The following is a 23,098-nucleotide window of genomic DNA, read 5'->3' on the forward strand; positions in this document are numbered from 1 at the left end:
GGAGAGGACATTGGTCAAAGCTGCAGGGTCGGAAAGGTCTGGAAGCGGCGTGGACAGTGGTTGGTCAATGGCGGAGGCGTGTTGGGAAGTTAAAGGATGAGACGCCAAAACGAAAACGGATAGAGACAGCGACTGGGGTTTGCTGTCGTCACAAATGAATCCAACCGAGTTAGTGGAGAAATGGCTGGACTAGGGGGCGGGTGAGAGATGGAGATTTTTTCTCGCGGCACGGGAAAGACCATGAGCCACGTTGACGAACAGATGAATCTTATTGGGGAAAGTTGACCGGTAAATTGGTCAGATAACCAGGATTGGAGAAGATATGGGGAAATTGATGGGAAGAAGAATAGATAAAGGATGGAACAAGCCGAACCTCGAAGATCGTCCGTCACCGCCTTTAAGGGTAGTGGATACTCCCGATCGTGAAGTTTCCTCTTAGTGGAGAAAATGGATGAAAACAAGGAAGATAAGAGAGAGGAAGATAGAAGAAGCTGAAGAATGAATGATCTTGTGATTTCATGATCTGGTGGCGGGAGGAGAAAAGAGGAAAAAGAAGAAATGATGAAGTCACCTGTTCCGGTCCCTGACTTCCTAATAGTTTATTATATATGGATTCTTAAATAACTTATCTTCTCTTTACCCCAGATTAAATCATTAACTTCATCTTATCCCTATTCAGAAAGACCGGTGTGCACTCAACCCAGTGATGCAGCCTTATCTTCAATGCCCATCCCAAAATGGGTATGATGCGATCGACAAGCTAATTCTAGGTCAGATGCATCTTGCAGTAACACAATCCATTCAATCACACAAAGTGGCACTTGAGATAGGTTAATCCTTGGTCCTGTTCCCAATGGTACTCATCTTCTCCCCGAGCAGTGGAACAGTGGGGGCAAGGGATAACAAAGTTCTCGGGTCGATCCTGGATGTCTCTTCAGCCTATCAACGTGGTTTATGCATTGGCGTGCAGCCCTCCCCGTCAGCCATACGGTGTTGGCCTGCCATTCTTAGCCAGTCGGGACCACCCCCTGATTTCTGATTCATGTACAGGACAGGCTTTTTGAGGAATTCCTAATTGGTTTTTCACATGACTATCTTAGCCAGGGATAGCCAAAGCTAAATGCTCAATTCCTTACCTTGACCTGATTCCCAAAGGGGCTTGGAACAGGAACATGCGGTGTACAGAGTATCCTATTCGTCTGTGGCTACTTCAGTGTATCTGCGTGTACCATAAGCATTAGATATCTGTCTCAGGAAACAATTCAAAACATCTCAAATTCTACATGAAAACATATATGCGAAGCCGAATTGTTCTGTCTGGGTTGTTTCTAGTCTTGCTAACCTTCTGGTCAGGATACGTCACGTCGATGTCATTTCACGGTCACTAATAGATCATGTTATAAATGAGCATGAGCATCCATCCCTAGACTTTTTCGCTTTTCTACTCACAAAATAGATAACCTCAAATTCATCATGCCGTCCAAGAAAGTCCTTGTCATCATGAGCGATGCACACTCAATCCCTCTCATGAAAACCACCACGCCTGATGCTGGCCAAATAGTCGACCAGCCCTCGGGGTTCTTCCTCCAAGAGCTAGCCAAGCCGCTCCAGAAATTGCTCGACAAGGGTCACGAGGTAACCTTCGCCTCCCCCAAGGGCCAAGAACCGACTCCGGATCCGAACAGCGAATCCCTCCTAGCATACGCGGGCAACTTCTATGAACGCCGACGTGAACACGATCTCATCGAACGCATGAAAGCCGAGAACGGGTTCAGCCGGCCCCGACCATTTAGTTCCATTAGTGACGAGGAATTGACAACCTTTGCAGGAGTGTTCATTCCGGGCGGACATGCACCCCTCAAAGATCTTGGCGCCGACCCGGACCTAGGGCGTATCTTGCGTTATTTTCATAAAGAGAATAAGCCAACGGCGGCCATCTGTCACGGTCCATATGCACTACTGAGTACGAAAAAGGCTGGAGATGGGTCATTTGTGTATGATGGGTACAAGATTACCTCGTGGAGTGATGCGGAGGAGAAGGGGGTGGAGAGCTTGTTAGGCGCGGAAATCGAGAAAGTCGAGTCTTCATTGAGAGATGCAGGCGCGGTGATGGTTGAAGGAATGCATGAGAAAATTGGAGGAACTACACTGCATCGAGAGCTGGTTACTGGGGGGAATCCCCTGGCAGCCAATGCTCTAGGTGATCGATTTGTGAGAATGATTAGTGTATAAATTTGGTACAATAGACATGCACGTTACATTGGTGTACAATATCAATACATATTCCTATATATTTGTGTACCGATAGCTTTATGATCTCCACATATACTACACCGTAGGTCTCGTATGAAATCGGTGGCTGAATGAATTTAAACGAATAATTTTGAGTGCGTGACCCATAATAAAGCTTGATGAACCATGGCGCGGAACCCCGGAAAACCAGTACAGTATGCAGTTACATCTCGCATAACCTAATATTACCAGGGAACCTTGGAACTCAACCCGGTGATGACTATCACTTGCAAATGGATTTTCTGAAACTCAATGAAATTTGCTGACGCTCTGACCCTGGAGACAACTCAAGCTACGCCACATCTTGTCACGATTCTTGACCATAATCGTGCATTTATTCCCTGGTTAAACCAGCATGTCAACCTCCGCCCATGTCGAACACCAACATCTCGAGTATTGCGAGCGAGCTAATCCATGACGAAAGCGACTTTGGACGAACCATCGCTTTTGCCATATTCTCCGCCATCGCCTGGTACAATGCCATCGAGCTCATTGTCTTGTGCTTCTTCACCTTCAAGCGTTGGCATGGCTGCTATTTCTGGAGCTTGTTGATTGCATCCTCATGCATCATCCCCTATTGCCTGGGCTTTGTGCTCCTCTTTTTCCCGACAGGAGTCACGCCATATGTGTGTGTTACGCTCATTGTAATCAGCTGGTATGGCATGGTCACAGGCCAATCCATGGTGCTATGGTCGCGACTGCATCTAGTTCTACGGAATGCCAGAGTACTTTGGAAGGTGCTATGGATGATAATAATCGATGCCATATTACTGCAAATCCCGACAACAGTCCTTCTCTACGGCGCCGTCGGGATGCCCACCGGCCATTTCGCTCATGGTTATAGTATCATGGAAAGAATACAAGTCGTCGGCTTCTGTGTCCAGGAGCTAGTGATATCCAGTATTTATGTGTGGGAAGCGACCCACCTGCTTCGCCTACGGCCTCAAGGTCGATCTCGGGGGATATTAACCCAACTCCTCGTCATCAACGTTATTATCCTCTTCCTAGATGTTGCAATTGTCGTCATCGAATATGTGGGCTATTATGGCTTGCAAGTGACATTCAAGCCTGTCGCGTACAGCATCAAGCTGAAGCTGGAATACGCCATCTTGGGGAAACTGATTGCTGTGGCCGGCGGGGTTCATAACAGGCAGGAGGTGCCGCCCAGAGCCTACGGGACCAACGAGACCAGCAATCTTTCTTCTTCACTAAATACGTATTCAGATTTTACAACTCATCAACATACTCAGAGTCAATTTGCTCAGCCGGGCTTGAAGGTGTATCAAGACCCACATTTATGCTCATAGTTCTTGATTTTCCAATATACATATCCTACCACCTGCGATGGATGCTTGGGACAAAATTTCGCTTCAAATTGTCGTTCAGACAGGATGTGCAGGTCCTCAAATAAAACTGATGTGCCCTCACTGAATGTCAAATGAGCTTATCATTGATACAACGTCATGGGTCAAATATCTACCATAGGTTATTCCAAGTGAATTCATGATTTCTGTCTTGGATCATCGGTTCATTTTAGTGATTCTCTTTCTCGGGCGCATAGCGGCCACTTATGTATCTACTGGTCTCCTTTTTATTATGTACATAATGATAGATCCAATAAACCCACTTGGGCAGCCACAATTGTCATATGTCAAGATATGAATCCTCACTTCCACTCTCGCCATTGTTTCTCCTTTCGCTAGACCTTCAAAATTGTTGTGGTTATAAACAGCTGCCTTAATAAAGTGGCCACAACAGATGTCGTGTGCACTACGTCATTGTCAGTACGTCAGGCCAAACCAGGAACAAGGAAACAAATCACCTAAGTATCTTCAGCTTTGCCCCCTTACTGAATTAGCAGGGCATGACAAAGTTAATCTACGTGCCACTTACTTCATCTAAAGCTATGGTCCTCGTATAAATACTAAATCCCCGAAGTTTTCTGTGTCTCGGGACCTTATAGCTAGCAACCTACTGCCAAGACTTTTCGAACATGTCGTCCATCATCACTTCCATCAAAGACCTTATCTCGTCTATATTCGAGCTCATATTCTCGGTATTTCGGACGGGATTCAATGCAGTCTACGGCCTCCTCCATGCCATTATCGACTTCATCGTTGGTACCTTCCAGATGGCGCTATATGCAGTTGGAGATACCTTGAAAGCCTTGGGAGGAGTAGGCAAATTCATCGCCAGTGAGTTATATTTCCTGCAATAAGTTGAAAAATAGTAGAGGTACTAAATACTGTCGTTAGGCAATATTGTTGTGATCGCACTTATTGCTGCTGGTGGGTACGGTTATTTGCAATATCAACGTCGCCAGGGACGCACTGTCCAAGTCGGAGATAAGAAGCTGAACTAGGCTGGACCGTCGCTCTTGGGTTTGCGCTTAGGTGGAGGTAAATGACTGCCGGTAATATTGGAATCAAGTGCCAGTCCCTTGAACAATAGCCACCTCTACTGCCAAGGCGGATGGATGGGCACCAAGCTCACCTAGAGTTACTCCACAATTAACAATAGGTATTCGCACTATCCATAATAAGTGCCTGATACCAGAAGGTCTGGATTGATTGGATACGGGGAGTTATATCCACAAACAAGTGTGTTTGTGAGGCACGGGAGTTCTGTATGATGTATCTGTAATTGATTTTGTTTTGTATATAGCAAAGAGACTGAACGTGAGTGACGTGGGTGGTTAAGCGTTTTTTGTTAGCATGAGGTTTACCTTTAAAGCTGAGCACCTTAATTGTGCTCAAATTTTCCTTTTCCGAAATGAAACAGCTCCTATATTGATACGGTACTAATGGCTGGGCCAAGCAGAGGACATGTAATTTGGAATAAAAGCCAGAATATGAGTGAATATGACCCCTCAAAATCCAACAATCAATCGAGAAATCTTAGTGGAAAAACCAAAACACTGGATCAGCCGTACGTGGCTCGTTACAGAGTGACAGGATTTGTGATCGACTAGATGTGACGAGAGGGGCCCTAACGCCCAACGGGAGGTGCCGGGCGGGTCCCAGGCCAACCAGAGTCCATGACAATGTGAAGCAGTTGCATTAGTCTTGCAAGGACCACCCTAAACGACTAGCTTTGGACGAACCTCGAGCTTGTAGCCAATTATGTCGTTTTATCCCCGCGGACCTCTAACCTCGCCCCCTCAGACTATCTCCACCCTGGCGGTCTAGCACTCCCAATGCCCTCTCATCACGCGCTTCCCCTCAGAGCTTTCCAAGAGCAACCGGTTCATTTACTATCGATCTGCAGTCTCATATCACCTCGCAGTGGGCCGGAATATTAGTTAACCGAGTCCCGCACATGTTGATCTCCAGGGGAAACTGTTCGGGTGCGTCTGTTAAAGCGACAACGGCCTGATCATTTCTCTCTCCCCAGAAATCCTGAACCTGGTAGTAAATCCCAGATACACATTGTGTTTTCTCTGTTCAGTCAGGTTTGCAAGTCTTGAAAATTACCACCCAGGTGGCCCAAATTGTATAGACAAGTGTCGCACAGTCGCAACCGCCCAGATGAGTCGGCCACAGCTGGACACCCAAAATAGCCAGGTCCATGATCATAATCCCCGATACTCATTCATGGAGACTCCGCTTGAAATGCATCCATTGTCCCACATTCAGTTCCCGGCGTCATCACCCTCAGATGCAGACCCGAGCCCGGCTCCGCAGCCAGCGACCGAGCAACCGAGGGAAGTTCAGCAGCAATCAGCGCAGTACTTTCCTAATGAGAAAGAACAACACCTGCAGCATGAGGGCATGATTCCCACGTTTTCTAAATTCCCGCCGCCCGACCAGCATCCGGCCCACTTTGCGCCTTATGCTGAGCCTACTCAGCCACAGCCTGATATCCAGCCCGTTATTCAATCGCCCATACAATCACCTATCCAATCACCACTTCATTTGTCGCAATACCCACAGCTTGCGTATCAGTATCAGTATGAGCAGACGTATCAGCAGCCACAGCAGCAGACCTACCAACAGATGTACCAACAGACCTACCAACAACAGGTATATCAACAACAGCATCAACAAATGTGTCACCAGATGCACCAAGAAACACCCCAGGAGACATACAGTCAACCTCCGAACTCCCCGGGACCCCTACCAGTGAAAGTAAACCCTGATGTCCCCACTAGGAGTGACACCATGACGGTTGCGCCCGATGTGAACCCATTGCAATCACCCAAACTGCCATATTTCTCACCGACAACTGCGACCTCATCGCCAGCGCCAGCAGCAACAGCAGAGGACCTGAGTACGTTCCATCAACCCGGCCAAATAGTGCACCCCAATCAAGAAGTACTAGGTGGAGGATGGACACACGGGATGTGCGACTGTTCAAACAACTTCGCGGCATGCTTCCTGGGTATATTCTGCCCCTGCATCCTCTACGGAAAGACACAGTACCGTCTCAACAGGAAATCCAAAGGAGAAGATCCGACCAATATGTTAGGATATGAATCCTGCAATGGAGCCTGCACCGGAATGGCTCTATTATGTGGTTGCCAGTGTAAGTTCGCATCGCCTGAACCCGACGAGAACAACAAATTGATATCCAATAGGTATTCTTACCACACTGCAACGCAGAACGACACGCAAAGCATATGGAATCCACGGAGACTGCGGTTCAGATTGTGTCCGGTCCACCTGTTGCTGCTGCTGTACTTTGATTCAGAACGAGAAGGAAATCCAAAAGCGAGAGGAGCATCGGAACCGCGCTGCTATAGATAGAGGCGCGACTTTGTCGCCTTATATTGCCCCGGGGCCAATGACATACCCCCCACCACCTAAATAGACTGGTGCGGCATGAGTCATTTACTATACGACCTTTCAGAGACGTGTATCTCTAACGAAGCGATTTTTTATTTCACATAGCATGAATTTCCTATGTAAATGAGGTCTGAATACGAGGCAATAAACTGCGTGCATTGTCGCCGCGTGATCTATCTATTCGAACAGAGAATCGGAGTGGCTGTGCTACACTGTGGCAACAACATAGTCTACCCGTGGGATCCTTAGCGGTAGATCCTCTCAACGCTCAACCCATATTCCCGGGATTTTATGGGATGTGTCAAATGGCCTGGAAATTATTCTTCGCATGATGTCAGTCTAGTGGATCGACGACAATCACTCAAGTCTTCTCGCGTGAGTTAGAAAGGACTCGTTACATGCAATCATCTCACAGCATCAATAATCAAAGCAGGGCAAGTCAAAAACTTGTTGCTTCCAAGTCCTACAATGAAAAATGACTCCGCAAGTCTCCTCGCTTGACTTATTGACCAGCTAAGTTGCCACCGTAGGGTTGTCGATCTTACAAAATCAAATTGACACCATTCTAGGCCCGCACCAACTCAACCTTGTCTGACAGGTAGCCTAGTAGGTCTTTGAGACGTATCATGTCGACCCGAGGAAGATTGCATCAGCACGATCGTACGATCGGGCAAACCACAGCGTCGGGCTCTTCTCGATCTGTGCAAGAATCATCTATTCCGATCGCTCTTCAATATCAATAAACCCCGACGCCCACATGGATGCTAGTGGGAGAAAACTAGCGACATCTATATGCAAGGTGATGTCGGAAGGTTAGTTAGCTAAATAGTGAGTGTGCCGATTCTGCATGATGTATCCCTAGGCGAAATAGTGGGGGCGTGGAGTGATTAATAGAACTTTGTTGTTGACACTTTACCCGATCGAGGGCATTTTGGTCCGTCAGAGTTGAGAATCGTCAAATTTGATCGCTTGCATGTAAGGGTTGGATACATCTCTTTATCCTATGGATAATCATAACGACTAATTAATTACTGACCTTTGCCATGGTTCAATAATTTGAGACCTATCTATCGTGCGCAAGTTGGTCATTGCTAGTAGGTTGGGGCATATATTGACTTCCTCCACTCTCGATTGCACGTTCGTTTTACTTTCGTTTGGATTTTTGGAAATCGTTTTGACTCAAGTACTTTAACATGTCTTCTGTCTCGCAAAACGCGACCGGATACGATCATGATAATCTTCGCCATGTGGTCATTACCGCAACATGTTTTGCATTTATCTTGTCTACATCGGCGGTCGCCTTCCGAATTATCTCTAGGAAGGTCAATGGTGGAGGTCTATTCCCTGATGATATTCTTATTCTTTTCGCCTTGGTACGTCTCAGCTTTGCAATTTCTCAGACCATTGTCTGATTGACCACAGCTATTTGAATATGGCATTTCTATTGCGGGCGTTGTCTGTGAGTTATAATTGCAACTCTTCAATCAAGCCTTGAACTAACGGCAGGCAGTGCTATATAATGGATTGGGAACGCATGTCAAATATGTTCACCCCGATCAGCTGATAGTTTATTTGAAGGTATGATTCCTTGTCACCACTCACTAGCCCGATCAAGCTAAATTATCATAGACACTTTTCACCGGCTCGATCCTGTACACCGGCTGCATTGCATGCATCAAACTATCCATCCTGTCACTGTACCGACGACTGTTCCCGACCAAAACAATGAAAGCTGCCGTCAACGTCGTTGGGACGATCGTTATCCTTTGGGCGGCGTGTGGTATCCTATCTGGCTGCTTTATCTGCTTGCCAACAAAAAAGCTTTGGCTGCCTGCCACACCAGGCGCGTGCATGGATCTCGGAAAATACTACTATGGTCTTCAAATTCCTAACATTGCGACCGACGCGATCATCCTCGTTATGCCTATGCATACTGTTTGGAATCTTCCGATTTCCCGTGCTCAGAAGACGGGCCTTTCTGCGATTTTCATCGTGGGCTTTTTGTATGCTTCCCTGTCAAATCTTCGTCAACTCACTGACATAGCCCAGGACTTTGATTTTCGATATCGTCCGCCTGGTCGCTCTCATCGACCTGTCAAAGGCTGGAAGCGACATCACCTGTAAGTGAAACTTCTTCAATCGACCACCTAATAGTATGCTGACCTTTCCAAGATACTCAAGTCAACTCAAGTGTGTGGACATGCATTGAGCCTGCCGTTGGCATTGTCGCCAGTTGTTTATCCAACATGCGCCCCTTGTTTAAGGTTGTGCACGAGAAGCTTTCGAGCCGCTACTCTAGCCAAAATGACACGGGCAATACTAGTCAGCAAGAGATTACGAGCGAGAAGCGTGATTGGGATCATAGGACTCCAAGCCCAAATGGCAACATGAATCACTCCGAGTCTGATTATCATACTGATAGCTCCTCTCACTCTCACACTGGCAGTCCTGCTTAAGAGCGGGTTCGATCAAAGCTAATGGTAATTTTTACATGCACTCACTTCATTGTGTTCCTGTTTTTTTCTCGGCACTACGTTAACCTTGCAGTGCCGCAGGATACACGTTTTGTTCTTACACTCGTTTATCACCTTTTCTTGTTCGAACCTTGGGATGATCGAATTTCACGATCGATCAATTTATGCTCATCTGTATTATGCATACATATTACTCCATCTATCTACAAATCAATTTATAGCATTCGTTTGGCCTTCAAACACCCGGGCATCTGTCTAGCGAAAATGAAATCCAGCTGTCCGTTCTATCTATGTATTAAAATTCGGAATACATACAAGGGAGGCTCCTGTTTCTTTCAGCTGAGCCTACTGGTACTGAGGTAGTTAATTGGTGCATTGCAGCATGAACACCCCTGTAGATACCACACTAGTCCTGATCAGGACAAAAACAAACGTTCAAAAACACGTGTGTGCCTGGAGTCTAAGGCGCCAACAATACTTTGATTGACACGTGCAGTGAAAGTGATTAATCAAAAGCTTGCGCAACAAAGCGTCCATTCTTTAATTTAGCTTGAACAAAGCAAGTGAGGTTTTGCTTCTAAATAACAGAAAGCGGTGAAACTCGTGACTGGAGTATACACATTGTCTCTGTTGGATATCCATGAATGATCGATCGCCCAGACAAAAGTGCCACCAATTAAACATCTCGACATTTCTTGTCGATCATCAAATAAACCTCTGAGCGCTCCAGCTTCGAAAAGCTTATTGGTTAGACGGAAGAGGCGTCTAGCAAGTAGCCCCTCACGCCAAGCAAGTCGTATCAAAGCCCCCACCCCCTTAAATTTCCACATGACTTAAGCTATGCACAATGACGCGGGGCATCAAGCGGTCAAATTTAATCGGCTAGAGCCCCTGCTATTCCCAGAGCATGCCAGCAGGATTTCCAAAAAAAATGCGTGGACTCGATGATAGCACCGAAATTCTGATCCGCGTCGGCCAGACAGCGGGCGAACAGGTCAAGCATGGCTGGAACGCGTTTCTCAATTTCGCGGCCCGTGATAATGTTCTTGAGGTTGCTTTGGGTTTGATGTCAGTACTTCCACCACTGGATATCAGTTGAGCTCAGTGTCCCGTTACTAACAATACCAAAGCATCGCTAATTCCTTCACTAAAGTCGTAACTTCCTTCGTCTCCGATATTGTTCTACCGGTCGTTTCCCTGCTGCCGTTTTTGAATCGGAACATGGATCAAAAATTTGCAGTTTTGTCGCAGGGACCTAATTATGATCCTGGGAAGGGGTACAATACTGTTAAGCAGGCGAGGGATGATGGGGCCCTTGTTTTGGCATGGGGGTATGTGAACAAACTCCATGCCGGTGAACCAGTGACGAAGCTTTGAGTCGCTTGCTAACTTAAGACAGAGGATTTGTTGAGAATTTCCTAAATTTTGTCGGCGTTAGCTTGACGCTCTTTGCGGTAGCGCACTTATATATGCTCGTTTCTCACAACAAGATTATCAAGCCTACTGTGAGATGCAGATACTGCAGGAAATACATAAGCGTGGAGGTTGTATACCCCTTTAATCCTATGACGCTATATTAATCAGATAACAGGCCTCGCGCTGCCTCAATTGTTCGAGCTGGCAAGATGGTAGAGAGGACTTGTCCAAGGATGATGAGAGAGACGTCAATGAATACCAACTGTGAAAGATCTTGGTGGAGTAGATATAATTTTTCCCTTGAAATTGTGTCAAGGCCCTTTTCCCTTACATGTTTCTGGCGTTGGGGATGGACTAGAGAGTAATATTGAGGCTTTATTTGATAACATGCTTGAGTGAAACCCTCGTTATCATACATATAATTTATCTCGGCTCACGCGCAGCCATTGTGGGCCTTGTAGAGCGTGGCCGAGTCCAGAACTGTTCCATTGGCACTGGCTTTGAGAGAAAATTTAGTTAGTAACATCGTTCATCTGGCAGGAGTTTGTTTGAGTAGACTCACAAATAAAATCCTGGGTGATATGAGTACAGTTATGGACAGTGAATCGACTCCATCCGTACACCGTGTCAATAGCTTTGACTGTATAGTTCTCTAGTGGCGTAGACACGGTTGACAAGCCTTCATAGTGTCCAGCGGCACCATTGACAATATACCACGGAGCAGACGGATTATCAAGACCCTTTGGATCCAAGATTCCATTGGCAACGGTCGTCATCCGTTCGTAAAAGTGCTTATGACCAAAAAGGGCAATATCAACCTTATACTCGACTAGCAATGGCTCAAATGCCGATTGGCATTCATCACACGTAGCACTATCGACATACCAGGGGCGATGACCGGCAACTATAATCCAGGGTGTTTTTTTGCGATCCACCGAAGCGAGGTCTTTCTTCAACCAAGCGAGTTGTGTGCCGTTTGGTGCGAAAGGACCGGCATTCTCGTCTCCGCTTCCACCAGGAAGGTCAGGGGCATCAGGGAACTAAAAATCGATAAGAAGATTTCTAGGTGAATTTGCTGGGAACCACACTTACATCAGTCTCTGTGTTGAACTGAACAAAGTGCACCATGCCATAGTCCCATGAGAACCAAAAGTTCTCCAAGCCCCCTGACTGCTCAGAAGGCATACGGAAGTGGTTGCGGAAGCCAGTGAAATTGGTTTGGCCCTGCGCGCAAATACTTTCTGTATAGGAACCGCTTCCTCCATCATCACAATTCGCCTCATGATTCCCTATCCATCACATCTTTAGCCCTGCAAATAATTTCATAGAGATGCGTTCTTTTGGGCGCAATTTTTTGAAGAGATAGCTCACCTGGACCAACCATGTACGGAAGTTTCATGGTCACATTCCCTGCCATCTCATTATAGAAAGCATTCAAAATGGATTCATAAACCGCAGCTCCTTCTTCAATGGTAGTGTTGGGCAAGAAACCATCTTGTTCTTCTTTGAGCCAAGCATCAGCATAGGCGAGGTCACCATCTGGATAGCCCGCTCGTCAGTCATGCGCGATATGCAGGGGGAAAAGAGAAACAAACCATGCCACATGAACTCCAATTGATCCGTGAATTGACTCAAAGATTGCATTGTCGTAATTTCTCCAGGACTGAGTGCATCTTCCTGTCCATAGGAAGTCAGACCTAAGGGGCCCATAGTCCCAAGGTCTCCAAAGAAGGCGAACGAATACGGACGATCATTTCCTACCGGCAAACTAGTCTTGAAAGTGTGCTTATCACTCTCTTCAGCGCATTTTACAACAAAGTTGTATTCGGTGTCTGGCTGAAGACCCTCGATCAAAACGTGGTTGCTATACGTGGTCGAGGTGGGATATGTGACCGAGATCTCCGAGTAGGCGATTTCATCAAGCGATGAACCGCGCCCGTAGCGTACTGTAGGGAATTCCAGCTTTGATTGTGTATTCCAGCTGATCATCATGCCGCGGTCCCCGGCGTAGTTGAAATGCAGCTGTTCCGGTGCTGTCTTTTTGCCATGGCACTCCAGCAACGCATCCTTGAAGCCCGTGGGTAAGGATGCTGTGTATCCAATTGTAGCCAGGCTGAGGAGAGAGACAATTGTTTGGGATGTCATGGTGAGATGGCCTTCTCAACGTAAACTCACCGACAACCTTTGAATTTTCCTTGCGGCTCGCGAGATGTCAAAATTATCTGACCTCAGGTGGTACGAGATATGATTGCGAATATGGGCATGCTTAGAAACATTTATTGCAAGGCCATGCTATTGTTCGAGGTCATCTTGGCTGTGGGGCGTTTGTTGTTTTGGACTACACTAAGCTTCTGTTAGTGTCTTGTTGCAGCCTATTAGATTCGGAGCTGGCAGCACGGTCACCAGGGACATGATAATCCAGCTCCCGTGAATTAATTTCATTAAACAAAGTTTCCCCTAGTCAATCCAGTTGTCATCATTAACGTTTGCATTGGCTCTAAATAATTCGGAACTTCGCGGGTCATCCCAAGGCCCGCATTAGTTATGCTGCGGGTATGCTTTCAGTTACGGGCCGCTTTCAGAGCCACGTGAATGATCTATAAAGGGTAAGAAAAACAAAAGAAAAAAATACTAATAATGGAAACGTCTAGTAGCTGGATATATTCTTGATCCTCTGAGAAGTAAAATCAGACCCAACCCTTTAATTGCTTGTTAAGACGATAGATTCATTTATAAGAGCGGAAGTTCAGCGGAAATTCAATAGAAAAGCGGGGAATCAATGTCATCGTCATGGCGTCACCCCCACTTGATCCTATCCTCAATTGCCATCCGGGCATTGCTACTTCCCATCACTCATGCTCTGCAGAGAACCTATGTTCCATTGCATTCCTCTGAGCATTTTTCATCGCCATGTCGATCACTCATATTGTCCTTTTCCAATTCAAGGCTGACGTTGACGCTCAAGCAATTAATGACGTATGATGTCTATCACCATTGTTACTTTTTGGAAACTAAAATCAGCCAAGGCATGTGGTCGGATGCTCGCGTTGAAAGACACATGTCTTCATCCATCGTCTCAAAAACCGTACATCACAGCATCTTCAGGTGGGGCCGATAACTCTCCTGAAGGAGCACAGGTAAGTCAATTGGGCAAATAGATCGAAAATAATTCTTCTAAAAAAAAACAATTATCGTTGTAGGATGGAATCACTCATGCTTTCGTTGTGGAGTTTGCGAATGCTGCAGATCGAGACTATTATGTGAAGAGCGACCCGGTGCATCAGGTCTTTGTGAAGAGCCTAGCCGGACTCATTGAGAAAGCTCAAGTCATCGACTACACACATGGAATCTTTTAGACAAGCAAACTGGAGATCACTGTTCATTTTGGGCTTACTATATCAAAGCAACTTGCAACGAGCCTGGCAAATACATACCTATCATTTCTCCTCGAAATCCTTTCTGGTTTTAAACATATCCTCGCTCTATCCCGACCTTCGTGAACTTGAATGGCTCAGAGGGTGGGCTGGACCTCAGCCGCCTCTTTGAAGTTCATGAGTGTAGGAGATCAATGAAATGAATAGAATCTTCTCTGGTGCATAAATCTTACTCCACGTGACGAAACGAGGCTGAATGGCAGCCCCGCGTTTCTAAGCTCCCAGTGAGAAAGCGATTTCCACCAGAAGACTTGAGTGAACATTAGGCACTCATGTGTTACCCTACTCCCCAGACCCAAGATGTCTGACCCAAGAGACTACAATGTTGGCTGGATTTGCTGCAACGCCACTGAATTTACAGCTGCCCAAGCCTTCCTTGATGAAGAGCATCTACCCCCGAAAAACTTGCCATCTCACGACCAAAACAGCTATGTCTTGGGCAAAATCAGAAAACACAATGTTGTTATTTCCATTTTATCTCCAGATTATAGCACACATCCGACAGATGATTACACATCTCCAACAGATGATAGCACATCTCCGACAGCACAAGCAACCGCGTATATGTTACAAAGCTTCCCAAATGTTCGATTCAATATGATGGTCGGTATCAGTGGTGGAGCGCCTAGTCCGCAGCATGATATTCGCCTTGGAGATATCGTGGTTGGCATAGATGGAGGGATAGAGTTGGATTCCGGGAAGTTGACACAACACCAAAGCCTCCCACAAATGGGCGTGCCTGATCGACCCTCTACCTTTCTTCGTGTGGCGATTACCAAACTTCAGACCCAACATGATCTAAATGGCAGTCGACTTGAGAAGGCAGTCGACGAGGTCCTTGAAAGATACCCGAATCTCCGAAAAGATTACCAACGGCCAAATGAAGATAGTGACCGACTATACCATAGTCAGGTCATCCATCCGCCAGGAAGTGGATCGATTTGTGCTGAAGTCTGTGGAAATGATACAACTGCCTTAGTTTTGCGAAATTCACGCGACAAAGATAAAGCTGACCTTGTAGTCCACTATGGCGGGATCGCGTCCACCAATGTGATCCTAAAGGATGCTATAATCCGCGATAAATTGTCCGCAGATATGGATGTTCTATGCTTTCAAATGGAGGCGGCGGGGGTGACGAGTCAGTTCCCATGCCTTATGATCCGCGGTATTTGCGACTACTCTGATTCGCATCAAAACAAACAATGGCAAGGGTATGCCGCCATGGTCGCGGCAGCATATGCCCGGGATCTCTTACATTGGATTGTTCCGCTACGGGTGGAAAGAGAGGAGAGGGACCTGGAGGATCTTGATCTAAACTTAGCTCTTGAGAAACTACCTCTTGCGACTGGAGCCGAATATCGCCCATACATGGATCAAGATGATGTGTGTCTTCCAGGAAGGACCGAGCTTCTAGGACAGATAAAAGAGTGGTCATTCTCACTGGACGAGAGGAGTATATTTTGGTTAAATGGATTGCCTGAGACTGGCAAATCCACAATATCTCGGACTCTAGCACAGTCACTCAAAAATAGCAAGAACCTAGGCGCAAGCTTCTTTTTCAAAAGGGGTGATGGGGATCGAGGGAATGCGAAGAAGTTTGTCTCGACACTCGCAAGGCAACTAGTGCTTGAGTTCCCTGACCTCATTGTCGGTGTACAGAAGGCTCTCCGTGAAGACCCTGGCGTGGCTTCAAAATCGCTCGAGCAGCAGTTTGAAAAACTGCTCCTTCAACCATTGCTCCAGCTGAAACAACTCAACCGAAAGCCTCAAGTCACTGTAATAGTGATCGATGCTTTGGATGAATGTGGGAATCATCAAGACATTCTAAGAATAATTCGATTGTTACCTCACCTAGATTCAATAGGTGCGGTTCGATTTCGGATTTTTGTGACCAGCCAACCTACATATGCCATCACATCCAGCTTTTCAGAGCGTTCGTCAACTTCCTATCAGGAATTTTCCCTCCATCAGATACCCAAAACTTTACTAGAGCACGACATGCGTTTATTCCTCGAGTCCCGATTTGCGGATATCCGACTCGATAAGAATATTTCTCAGGACTGGCCTGGAGTTGATGCTATTCATACTCTTGTGAAATCCTCGGTCCCTTTCTCCTCTTTCATTCTCGCCGTTCAGGTGTGCCGTGTCCTCGGACAGCCTCGAGTGAACGCCGTGGGTACTCTCGCCAAGATCATTTCATGGCTCAGTGAAAATTCTAAGCTACATGGAATAGAAATCACCAAAAGCCTCGCGGTTGTACAACAGGATTTCGATGAAATGATTAACAAAAGCATTATATGGGAAAGGCAGGAGAGTGGAGGCCGCGAGACTGAAGACAGCCACAAGGACTCATTGTGTGACCCAAGTGACATCGAAAGCATCTTCTCTACCGAATCTATTCTGTCTTCTCACTCATCCCAGAGCGAAATCACCTCAATCGCTATTTCTGAGCTAACCAACCTACTTCTGAATGACGACGATTTGAAGTCTCTCTATCCAATAGCCATCTCAAAAGTTGGCCCTGGGAAATTTCAAAGAAACTTTGCACGCATGCTGAAAAGGTATGGGCAGAAATTGAATAGTGAAGCGTCAAGTGAAGTTCAACGTCAAGCGGCAAATTTTGTCCGCTTGTCTGCGCGGCGGACATCAGCTCTAATCCGCATATTTCTCACGCAGGATAGTGGACTTCCTATACAGAGAAAACTGGAGTTGGATGTCTCGAAGTCAGCTCAAGTTGGGGCCTGGATAACATCACAAATGGAAGTTTCTTCAAATTTGAATGATGATGCCAATGAAATATCCTCAGACAGCGACTCAACCAGTTCAGAAAGTGATCACCGAAGCTCACTCGGTACCATTGAAGAGGTGAAAGAGTTTATGGTATCAACGAGAGCATTTCGAGCTCTACGACAAGAGCTTCGAGAATGGCTGGAAGTCAAAAGGAAAAATAGCCAGGAAAATGAGGGTTTTCTCTCAGTCCAGGGAAACAAAGCCCAAAGTATTATGCGAGGTTTGAATGTCAGCACCCGGACTTCTATTATTCATTTTCGTTAATCTTATTATAGATTCGTGGGAAAACGAAAAATCCAAGAAAATTCGTGAGCGAGCTTTCAAGAGATTGGAAATATTGGCTAGATCTAGGTTTTCAATGTGGTGGCTTCGGTTCAGAACCATCTTCGCTCCACCAGCAGCTAATTACCAACGAATCTCGTATATATGCGTGAGTTCCCCTGCATTCAAATCGAATGCAGCGTTAATGAGAATCTAGGGCTGTGGGGAACTCTCATACCTCGATGTTAGAGAATTATCTGCGGGTGGGATCGAGAGGTTCCGGAATAAACTCCTCAATAGCGTCGCTGCCGTTAAGACCACGCCACACACTTCATCTCTTTCGGATCCTTTACAGCCTCCACCTCAAGCACATTTGAATCCCGACTCGGGATTAAGTATGCGCAGCCAGAATACAGTAACACCGGGGGTCCCATACCATTTGTCGCCTCAAACTGTTCACACTGAAGAAACCCAAGACCGCATGACAACATCCCGAGATCACGACCCTCAATTCGTTCTCTTATGCATGAACACGAAAGGCTCCACCGTTTTAGTTCATATCGAAGTGAGTTTCCTCACCAATGATCAATACTTCTTCCAGCAAATACATCAGGAATACCAGACACACTGTCATGATAACGGCTTTAAGCTTCCAATGCTCGGTCCACCAGGTGTCTCTAAATTCCTTCGCTCAGTTTCAAAGCGGCTGCCCCAGCTCCCATCATTACCGAGGTTTTTTCATTTCCCATCGATGCTTTTCTCTACCTTCTTCGACATGCATATACACAAAATCAAATCTGGAGATTTCGTCCGAGTACGTACTAGTGCATGAGATCCACTTCATCATAATTTTCATGTATATCAAGCCAACGAAAAACTAATTCTCTTTTCCAAAAAGTTCTCACTAATCCCCATCGGAACGAAATCCTGTCCTTCATGGTTCAAAGCGCGAGAATTTCCCCCAGAAGTCGAGGTCAAATCAAAACGATACCTCTACGAACCAGTTCCAATGGCAGATGTCGAACTGTACCAGATTCCATTGCAACATCTGCTCAAACCAGGACCTCACACTGACAGATTTTGGATGACCATGATTCCCAAAAAACTCCAAGAACCATTAGTCCGGCTACCGGGAGATAATCGGCATATCGTTGGATGGGGCGTCCGTATGAACGAGAGTCTGAATTGGGTCTTCATTTTACCATTGATACTCGTGATACTCTTGGCAGTTGGTGTTAGTGTAATCATCTACGCAGCAGTCACGTCTGATAACTCGTCGGCTTTTGGTCTAGGAGCGTTTTTGGTGTCGATATTTACGGTCTATTTTACGTACCAATATTTCGCGTGGCAGGATGATATGTAGTGATATGACTGGATATAGTTTAATAGAGTGAGTGGTTCCAAACATCACATAAAGTAGATAGTGAAGTTATTATATGAAGAGAAAACATTGCTTTGTTTCACATGCATAAAGCTTGCATTAAAACACACCAGCTGCAGACTTTTCTACGCTTATCCCTTTGAAGCATTATCTACCCGCGAGCTATTCAAATCGTGGGCTGTGCTTCCCGGGCTGACGCGTACGAAGTATATACCCGTGGGCTAAGTATAGACGCTAAGTCATGAGTCGGCTGACACTGAGAGAAGTGACTTCACGTTTTTGAAGTAGAACAATCAGTTGAAGCCCCGAATTTACCCAGTAGGATACATTGAATGCACCTGAGTATTCGATTTACAGTTAGAGCAGTGTCAATATTCAGTAATGTCCATTGGCTATCTCAAGGCTCCCAGGTGAATGGAAATGCAATCATTAGAACATAAGGAGAAACACAGCCTGCAATATTGGTGTTCGCCTTGAAATCCCATGGACCTTGATCTATCCCACCCAAATGTACAAGAAATCTCCACCAAAAAAGAAAAAAAAAGGCATTCTTCTCGTTCTATCTATCGCGACAAATAAAAATAGTTGAACAGCGTTGGAGAATAGAATAATTAGCTGCAGTTGTCTAGCACAATATCATAAGTCGTTCTGGATATAGTGCAAGTCTGTCGTTCACAGTACCGGTTGCGGCCCAGTGACTTAGTTGGTCACCTTAGCGGGGACACCAGCGGGAGCACCGGCGAACATGATGATCACAATGATAGTGATAACAGCACCGGCAGCAATACCCTTAGCCTTGGCAGGATTGCTGCGGCGGTACTCGCCCACCTGGAGGCGCACATCAGTAGCGAGGGACTGCATCTTCTCGGCACCGAGCTTGTAGTAGCAAAGACCAGCCAGGGCAATGGAGTAACCGAAGAACTGCAAGGGAGTAACGGGGTCACGGAAGATCATCATGGAGGCGCAGACCAGCAGAATATCCTTCAGGATACCAGCCATGGTCAGAACGACGGCAGAAGTCTTGCCAATCTATAGAGCGCGTTAGATACTTCACAATCCGATCAGGGGCGAATTTGCGATCTTACCAGAAGAACGACAGAGGCGTTAAGCATGAAAGCGACGAGGGCATTAGCAATAAGGGTCATGATACCGAGGCCGTAGATATCAGCCATGCCCATGCGAGGCAGATCGGTGAACAGAGTGACAACACCGTTGGTGAGGGCACAGGCTGGGGCGTAGTAGTAGAGGGACACCAGGGGGTCCATCTTGAACTCAGCAGAGCTCAAGAGGCGCTGGACCATGACGAGACGCAGGGCCTCGAAGATAATACCACCGACCTGGATGAGGAAACCAATCATGTCGAACTGGATCTCGCCAAATGACGCAATGACGACACCGACAACAATGACACCGACGTTTCCGAGAGTCTTGTAGTTTGCCGGGGCAATACCGAACGCCCAGGTAGCCAGCAGGGTCACAACGGCATTGGTGGCCTTCAGCATCTGGATGAAGGAAACACTGAGGTACATGTAGGCCAGGTTACCGCAGATAAGACTCAAGCTGAACATGATACCAATGGGCACAATGGCGCGACTGTTCAGATCCAAATGATCAGCAAAAATGTTTCCACATAGGTCTTGGTGATTCCAATGCGACTCACACGTAGGTGGCAGGGTTCATGGGGACATTGTGGCGAGAGTCCAGAATGGTGGTGCAGCGGGCCAGGATCTGGGTCATGGCGGTAGCGAAAACCATGTGCCATGTCGTGAGAAAAATCGCTGTGGACTATGTTAGATCATTGGTTCTGGACAATTCGACAATTTCGATCGAGCGGCTAAAGACCCCGCGTAGAACGGTATAAGGATAAACATACGATAGTCTAGAAACAGCACAGGTTAGCGACTTGAAGATTCCATGCGATCAAATGGCGGATTGAGACTTACTGAAGTGGGCAGTGAAAAGAACCCACTTGTTGAACAGAATAACACTGGAACTCAGGGCAATCCACAGACTGAAGACATTTAGTGGTTGGACAGGGGATGGCGTCGGAGGACACCTACGCAATGTAGAAAGCCGGGTGCAAGCCCTGACTAGGAGCGGGAGCAGGGCTTCCGTTCTCCAACTTGCGTTCATCCTGAGAAGAGCGACCGTTTGCCATGATGAAAATGTATAAGCCTGGAAAGGAGTGACTATGGTGAGTGTGTAAGGAAGAAAAATGCCGAAGCCAGGATATTTAGGGGCAAGAGATGATCATGGGCGGTGTGGAGATAGAGTGATACTGATTGGATGGCAGTTATGGGACACGTTGACGCGCGTGGGTCTCTCCCTCTTTCCCCCCTTAGTGTGGCAGTGTTTCAGGTTTTTGCAAGGGTCTTGGTTGACCCGTTTTTCCCATTGCTTGTTTTTTTTTTTTTTGTTCCTTTTTTGGTTCTCCCTGGACCCCCTTTTTAGCCTAATCGAGGAAACAAAGTACTTTGAACGATCCACTCACATTGATTACTTCCAATGGTCACGAACTATGAAAATTCTAACTGAAAAAGGAGTACCTTGTAAGACTCCACCATAGAATCTTGTGTAAATTGCCGGCCAATCCAAGAGATCCCGATTCTGATATGTATCAACGCCACTGAAAAAGCTTGGACCAGTATCATTGAAACGTGGCAAGGGCATCTAATGTACTCCGTACTGCGGACCGCTGCGGCATATATTGCCAAGAATGCACTAAATACCACGTATATCTCGCGATCGCCCCGCCAATAGGAGAACCTTCACTTCTTTACATCTTACCCCTGAATTATGGATCTAACAGAGCCCTCCCAGGCGGCCAATTGTGATCAGATCCCGATCGTCGATCTCTCTCATCTAGAAAGCCCGAGTATTGAAGAACGGCAGCAGCTCGCCCGAACGATATATGATGCCTGTACTCAAGTTGGTTTCTTTTATATCAAGGTATTAACGGTTATATGACACCTATTCTTACCCATCCAAGTGCTCACCTACTCTAGAATCATGGTATTCACGAGCAAATGATAAATGGCGTTCATCATGCCGCAGAACGCTTTTTTGCCCTTCCAGAAGAACAGAAGATGAAATTCTATATTGGAAATTCTCAGGTATTGCATCCTGCATTCCAAGGCTGATTATATTGAACACGAACTCACACGCGCAGAAATTCCGTGGTTATAGCCCCCTAGAAGGCGAGAAAACAACAGGTACAGATGATGATCCCATATCGGCCGAGGAAGCCACGGGCGTACTCTCCGAGGCATTTGACATCGGGTATGAAACCGCATTGGATTTTCAAAAGTCTCCAGGTGCCGTTCTTGGTCTCGATACCTATGGTTTATACGGGGATAACCAATGGCCCGATGAGATCACGCTTGCCGGGTTTAAAGAAACTTACATTGAATATTGCGCCACCGCGTTGGAGTTCTGTCGCAAACTCATGAGAATATTCGCACTTGCCTTGGATGTACCTGAGGACTACTTTGACACGAAAATTCAAACCCCCGGTGTTACTTCTAGGATGATGCATTACCCTGCCCAACCCGTTGGGGAAACACGTGAAGGACTAGGGGCGCATACGGTCAGTTTTTGTGCTGCTCCATCGATGCTTACTTATTTTAATTATAGGATTGGGAATGTTTTACAATCCTTTCTCAGGGCAAGGTTCCTGGATTGCAAGTCTTGAATCATCGTGGGGAATGGATTCTAGCCCCTCCTATTCCGGGAACATTGGTTGTCAATATCGCCGATTGCTTGTCGACTTGGTAAGCAATTATGACCCAAGTTGCGTATCTCAGTGCTGACTGTAGTAGGACAAACAAAAAGTTCAAATCAACAATCCATAGGGTATCAAACCTCTCTGGAGAAGAACGCTATTCTATCCCGTTCTTCTTTGGAATCGACTATGATGCTACCGTGTCTGTATTGGATAATCATACCTCGGTCGATAATCCACCATGCAGGGCACCTTTCAAGGCGGGCGAAGTAAGTAGTATTACCCATTGGTGTTGAACATCGCTGACAATGTGACTATGTAGTGGGTTCGTGAGAAGATGTCCAAGGCATATGTCGGTTATAAAGGCTAGATAGCTGTTTATCCTAGATGCATATCGATTCTTGTTATAAGGCTGTCATCATGTCACCTTCAAGGTCAGATGACAGATAAAGTGGGCAAATCTATGTACTGTACATATGTGTCATTCAAATTTTCGTTCTGTGGAGGGATAGGAAAGCACTTGAGAAGAGTGGTAGGTGGATTAT

General features: G+C 46.3%; 11 protein-coding genes across 11 annotated transcripts; 9 read left to right on the forward strand and 2 right to left on the reverse strand.

Annotated features, from left to right (window-relative positions):
- Nucleotides 1–1,473: 1,473 nt before the first annotated feature.
- N7520_011120 (type 1 glutamine amidotransferase domain-containing protein) lies at nt 1,474–2,232 on the forward strand (the record flags this gene model as incomplete). The annotated part of the gene is made up of 1 exon (XM_057145053.1): nt 1,474–2,232. One exon carries the CDS (start codon nt 1,474–1,476, stop codon nt 2,230–2,232), a length of 759 nt encoding a protein of 252 aa, XP_056990807.1.
- A 431-nt stretch (nt 2,233–2,663) lies between these two features.
- Nucleotides 2,664–3,599, forward strand: N7520_011121 (uncharacterized protein; the record flags this gene model as incomplete). The annotated part of the gene is made up of 1 exon (XM_057145054.1): nt 2,664–3,599. The coding sequence occupies one exon, from the start codon at nt 2,664–2,666 to the stop codon at nt 3,597–3,599; it is 936 nt and encodes a 311-aa protein (XP_056990808.1).
- Nucleotides 3,600–4,285: 686 nt separating this feature from the next.
- N7520_011122 (uncharacterized protein) lies at nt 4,286–4,654 on the forward strand (the record flags this gene model as incomplete). The annotated part of the gene is made up of 2 exons (XM_057145055.1): nt 4,286–4,487; nt 4,548–4,654. 2 exons carry the CDS (start codon nt 4,286–4,288, stop codon nt 4,652–4,654), a joined length of 309 nt encoding a protein of 102 aa, XP_056990809.1.
- A 1,165-nt stretch (nt 4,655–5,819) lies between these two features.
- Nucleotides 5,820–7,101, forward strand: N7520_011123 (DUF614 domain protein; the record flags this gene model as incomplete). The annotated part of the gene is made up of 2 exons (XM_057145056.1): nt 5,820–6,816; nt 6,869–7,101. The coding sequence occupies 2 exons, from the start codon at nt 5,820–5,822 to the stop codon at nt 7,099–7,101; spliced, it is 1,230 nt and encodes a 409-aa protein (XP_056990810.1).
- A 1,168-nt stretch (nt 7,102–8,269) lies between these two features.
- N7520_011124 (uncharacterized protein) lies at nt 8,270–9,532 on the forward strand (the record flags this gene model as incomplete). The annotated part of the gene is made up of 6 exons (XM_057145057.1): nt 8,270–8,449; nt 8,499–8,535; nt 8,587–8,654; nt 8,706–9,079; nt 9,126–9,196; nt 9,249–9,532. The coding sequence occupies 6 exons, from the start codon at nt 8,270–8,272 to the stop codon at nt 9,530–9,532; spliced, it is 1,014 nt and encodes a 337-aa protein (XP_056990811.1).
- A 949-nt stretch (nt 9,533–10,481) lies between these two features.
- N7520_011125 (Large-conductance mechanosensitive channel) lies at nt 10,482–11,234 on the forward strand (the record flags this gene model as incomplete). Its single annotated transcript, XM_057145058.1, has 4 exons — nt 10,482–10,618; nt 10,681–10,881; nt 10,950–11,055; nt 11,142–11,234. 4 exons carry the CDS (start codon nt 10,482–10,484, stop codon nt 11,232–11,234), a joined length of 537 nt encoding a protein of 178 aa, XP_056990812.1.
- A 165-nt stretch (nt 11,235–11,399) lies between these two features.
- Nucleotides 11,400–13,111, reverse strand: N7520_011126 (purple acid phosphatase family protein; the record flags this gene model as incomplete). The annotated part of the gene is made up of 5 exons (XM_057145059.1): nt 11,400–11,464; nt 11,529–12,006; nt 12,059–12,255; nt 12,338–12,505; nt 12,562–13,111. 5 exons carry the CDS (start codon nt 13,109–13,111, stop codon nt 11,400–11,402), a joined length of 1,458 nt encoding a protein of 485 aa, XP_056990813.1.
- Nucleotides 13,112–13,876: 765 nt separating this feature from the next.
- On the forward strand, nt 13,877–14,322 carry N7520_011127 (Dabb family protein; the record flags this gene model as incomplete). The annotated part of the gene is made up of 3 exons (XM_057145060.1): nt 13,877–13,942; nt 13,993–14,103; nt 14,167–14,322. 3 exons carry the CDS (start codon nt 13,877–13,879, stop codon nt 14,320–14,322), a joined length of 333 nt encoding a protein of 110 aa, XP_056990814.1.
- Nucleotides 14,323–14,700: 378 nt separating this feature from the next.
- N7520_011128 (uncharacterized protein) lies at nt 14,701–17,454 on the forward strand (the record flags this gene model as incomplete). Its single annotated transcript, XM_057145061.1, has 1 exon — nt 14,701–17,454. One exon carries the CDS (start codon nt 14,701–14,703, stop codon nt 17,452–17,454), a length of 2,754 nt encoding a protein of 917 aa, XP_056990815.1.
- A 2,077-nt stretch (nt 17,455–19,531) lies between these two features.
- N7520_011129 (sugar phosphate/phosphate translocator) lies at nt 19,532–20,990 on the reverse strand (the record flags this gene model as incomplete). Its single annotated transcript, XM_057145062.1, has 6 exons — nt 19,532–19,861; nt 19,918–20,425; nt 20,493–20,610; nt 20,706–20,711; nt 20,776–20,843; nt 20,893–20,990. 6 exons carry the CDS (start codon nt 20,988–20,990, stop codon nt 19,532–19,534), a joined length of 1,128 nt encoding a protein of 375 aa, XP_056990816.1.
- A 638-nt stretch (nt 20,991–21,628) lies between these two features.
- Nucleotides 21,629–22,923, forward strand: N7520_011130 (isopenicillin N synthase family dioxygenase; the record flags this gene model as incomplete). Its single annotated transcript, XM_057145063.1, has 6 exons — nt 21,629–21,781; nt 21,838–21,945; nt 22,002–22,418; nt 22,466–22,602; nt 22,651–22,822; nt 22,876–22,923. 6 exons carry the CDS (start codon nt 21,629–21,631, stop codon nt 22,921–22,923), a joined length of 1,035 nt encoding a protein of 344 aa, XP_056990817.1.
- Nucleotides 22,924–23,098: the final 175 nt, after the last annotated feature.

Source organism: Penicillium odoratum, assembly GCF_028828045.1.
Source record: "Penicillium odoratum strain IBT 22623 chromosome Unknown utg000008l_segment0_segment0, whole genome shotgun sequence".
Lineage (NCBI taxonomy): Eukaryota > Fungi > Ascomycota > Eurotiomycetes > Eurotiales > Aspergillaceae > Penicillium > Penicillium odoratum.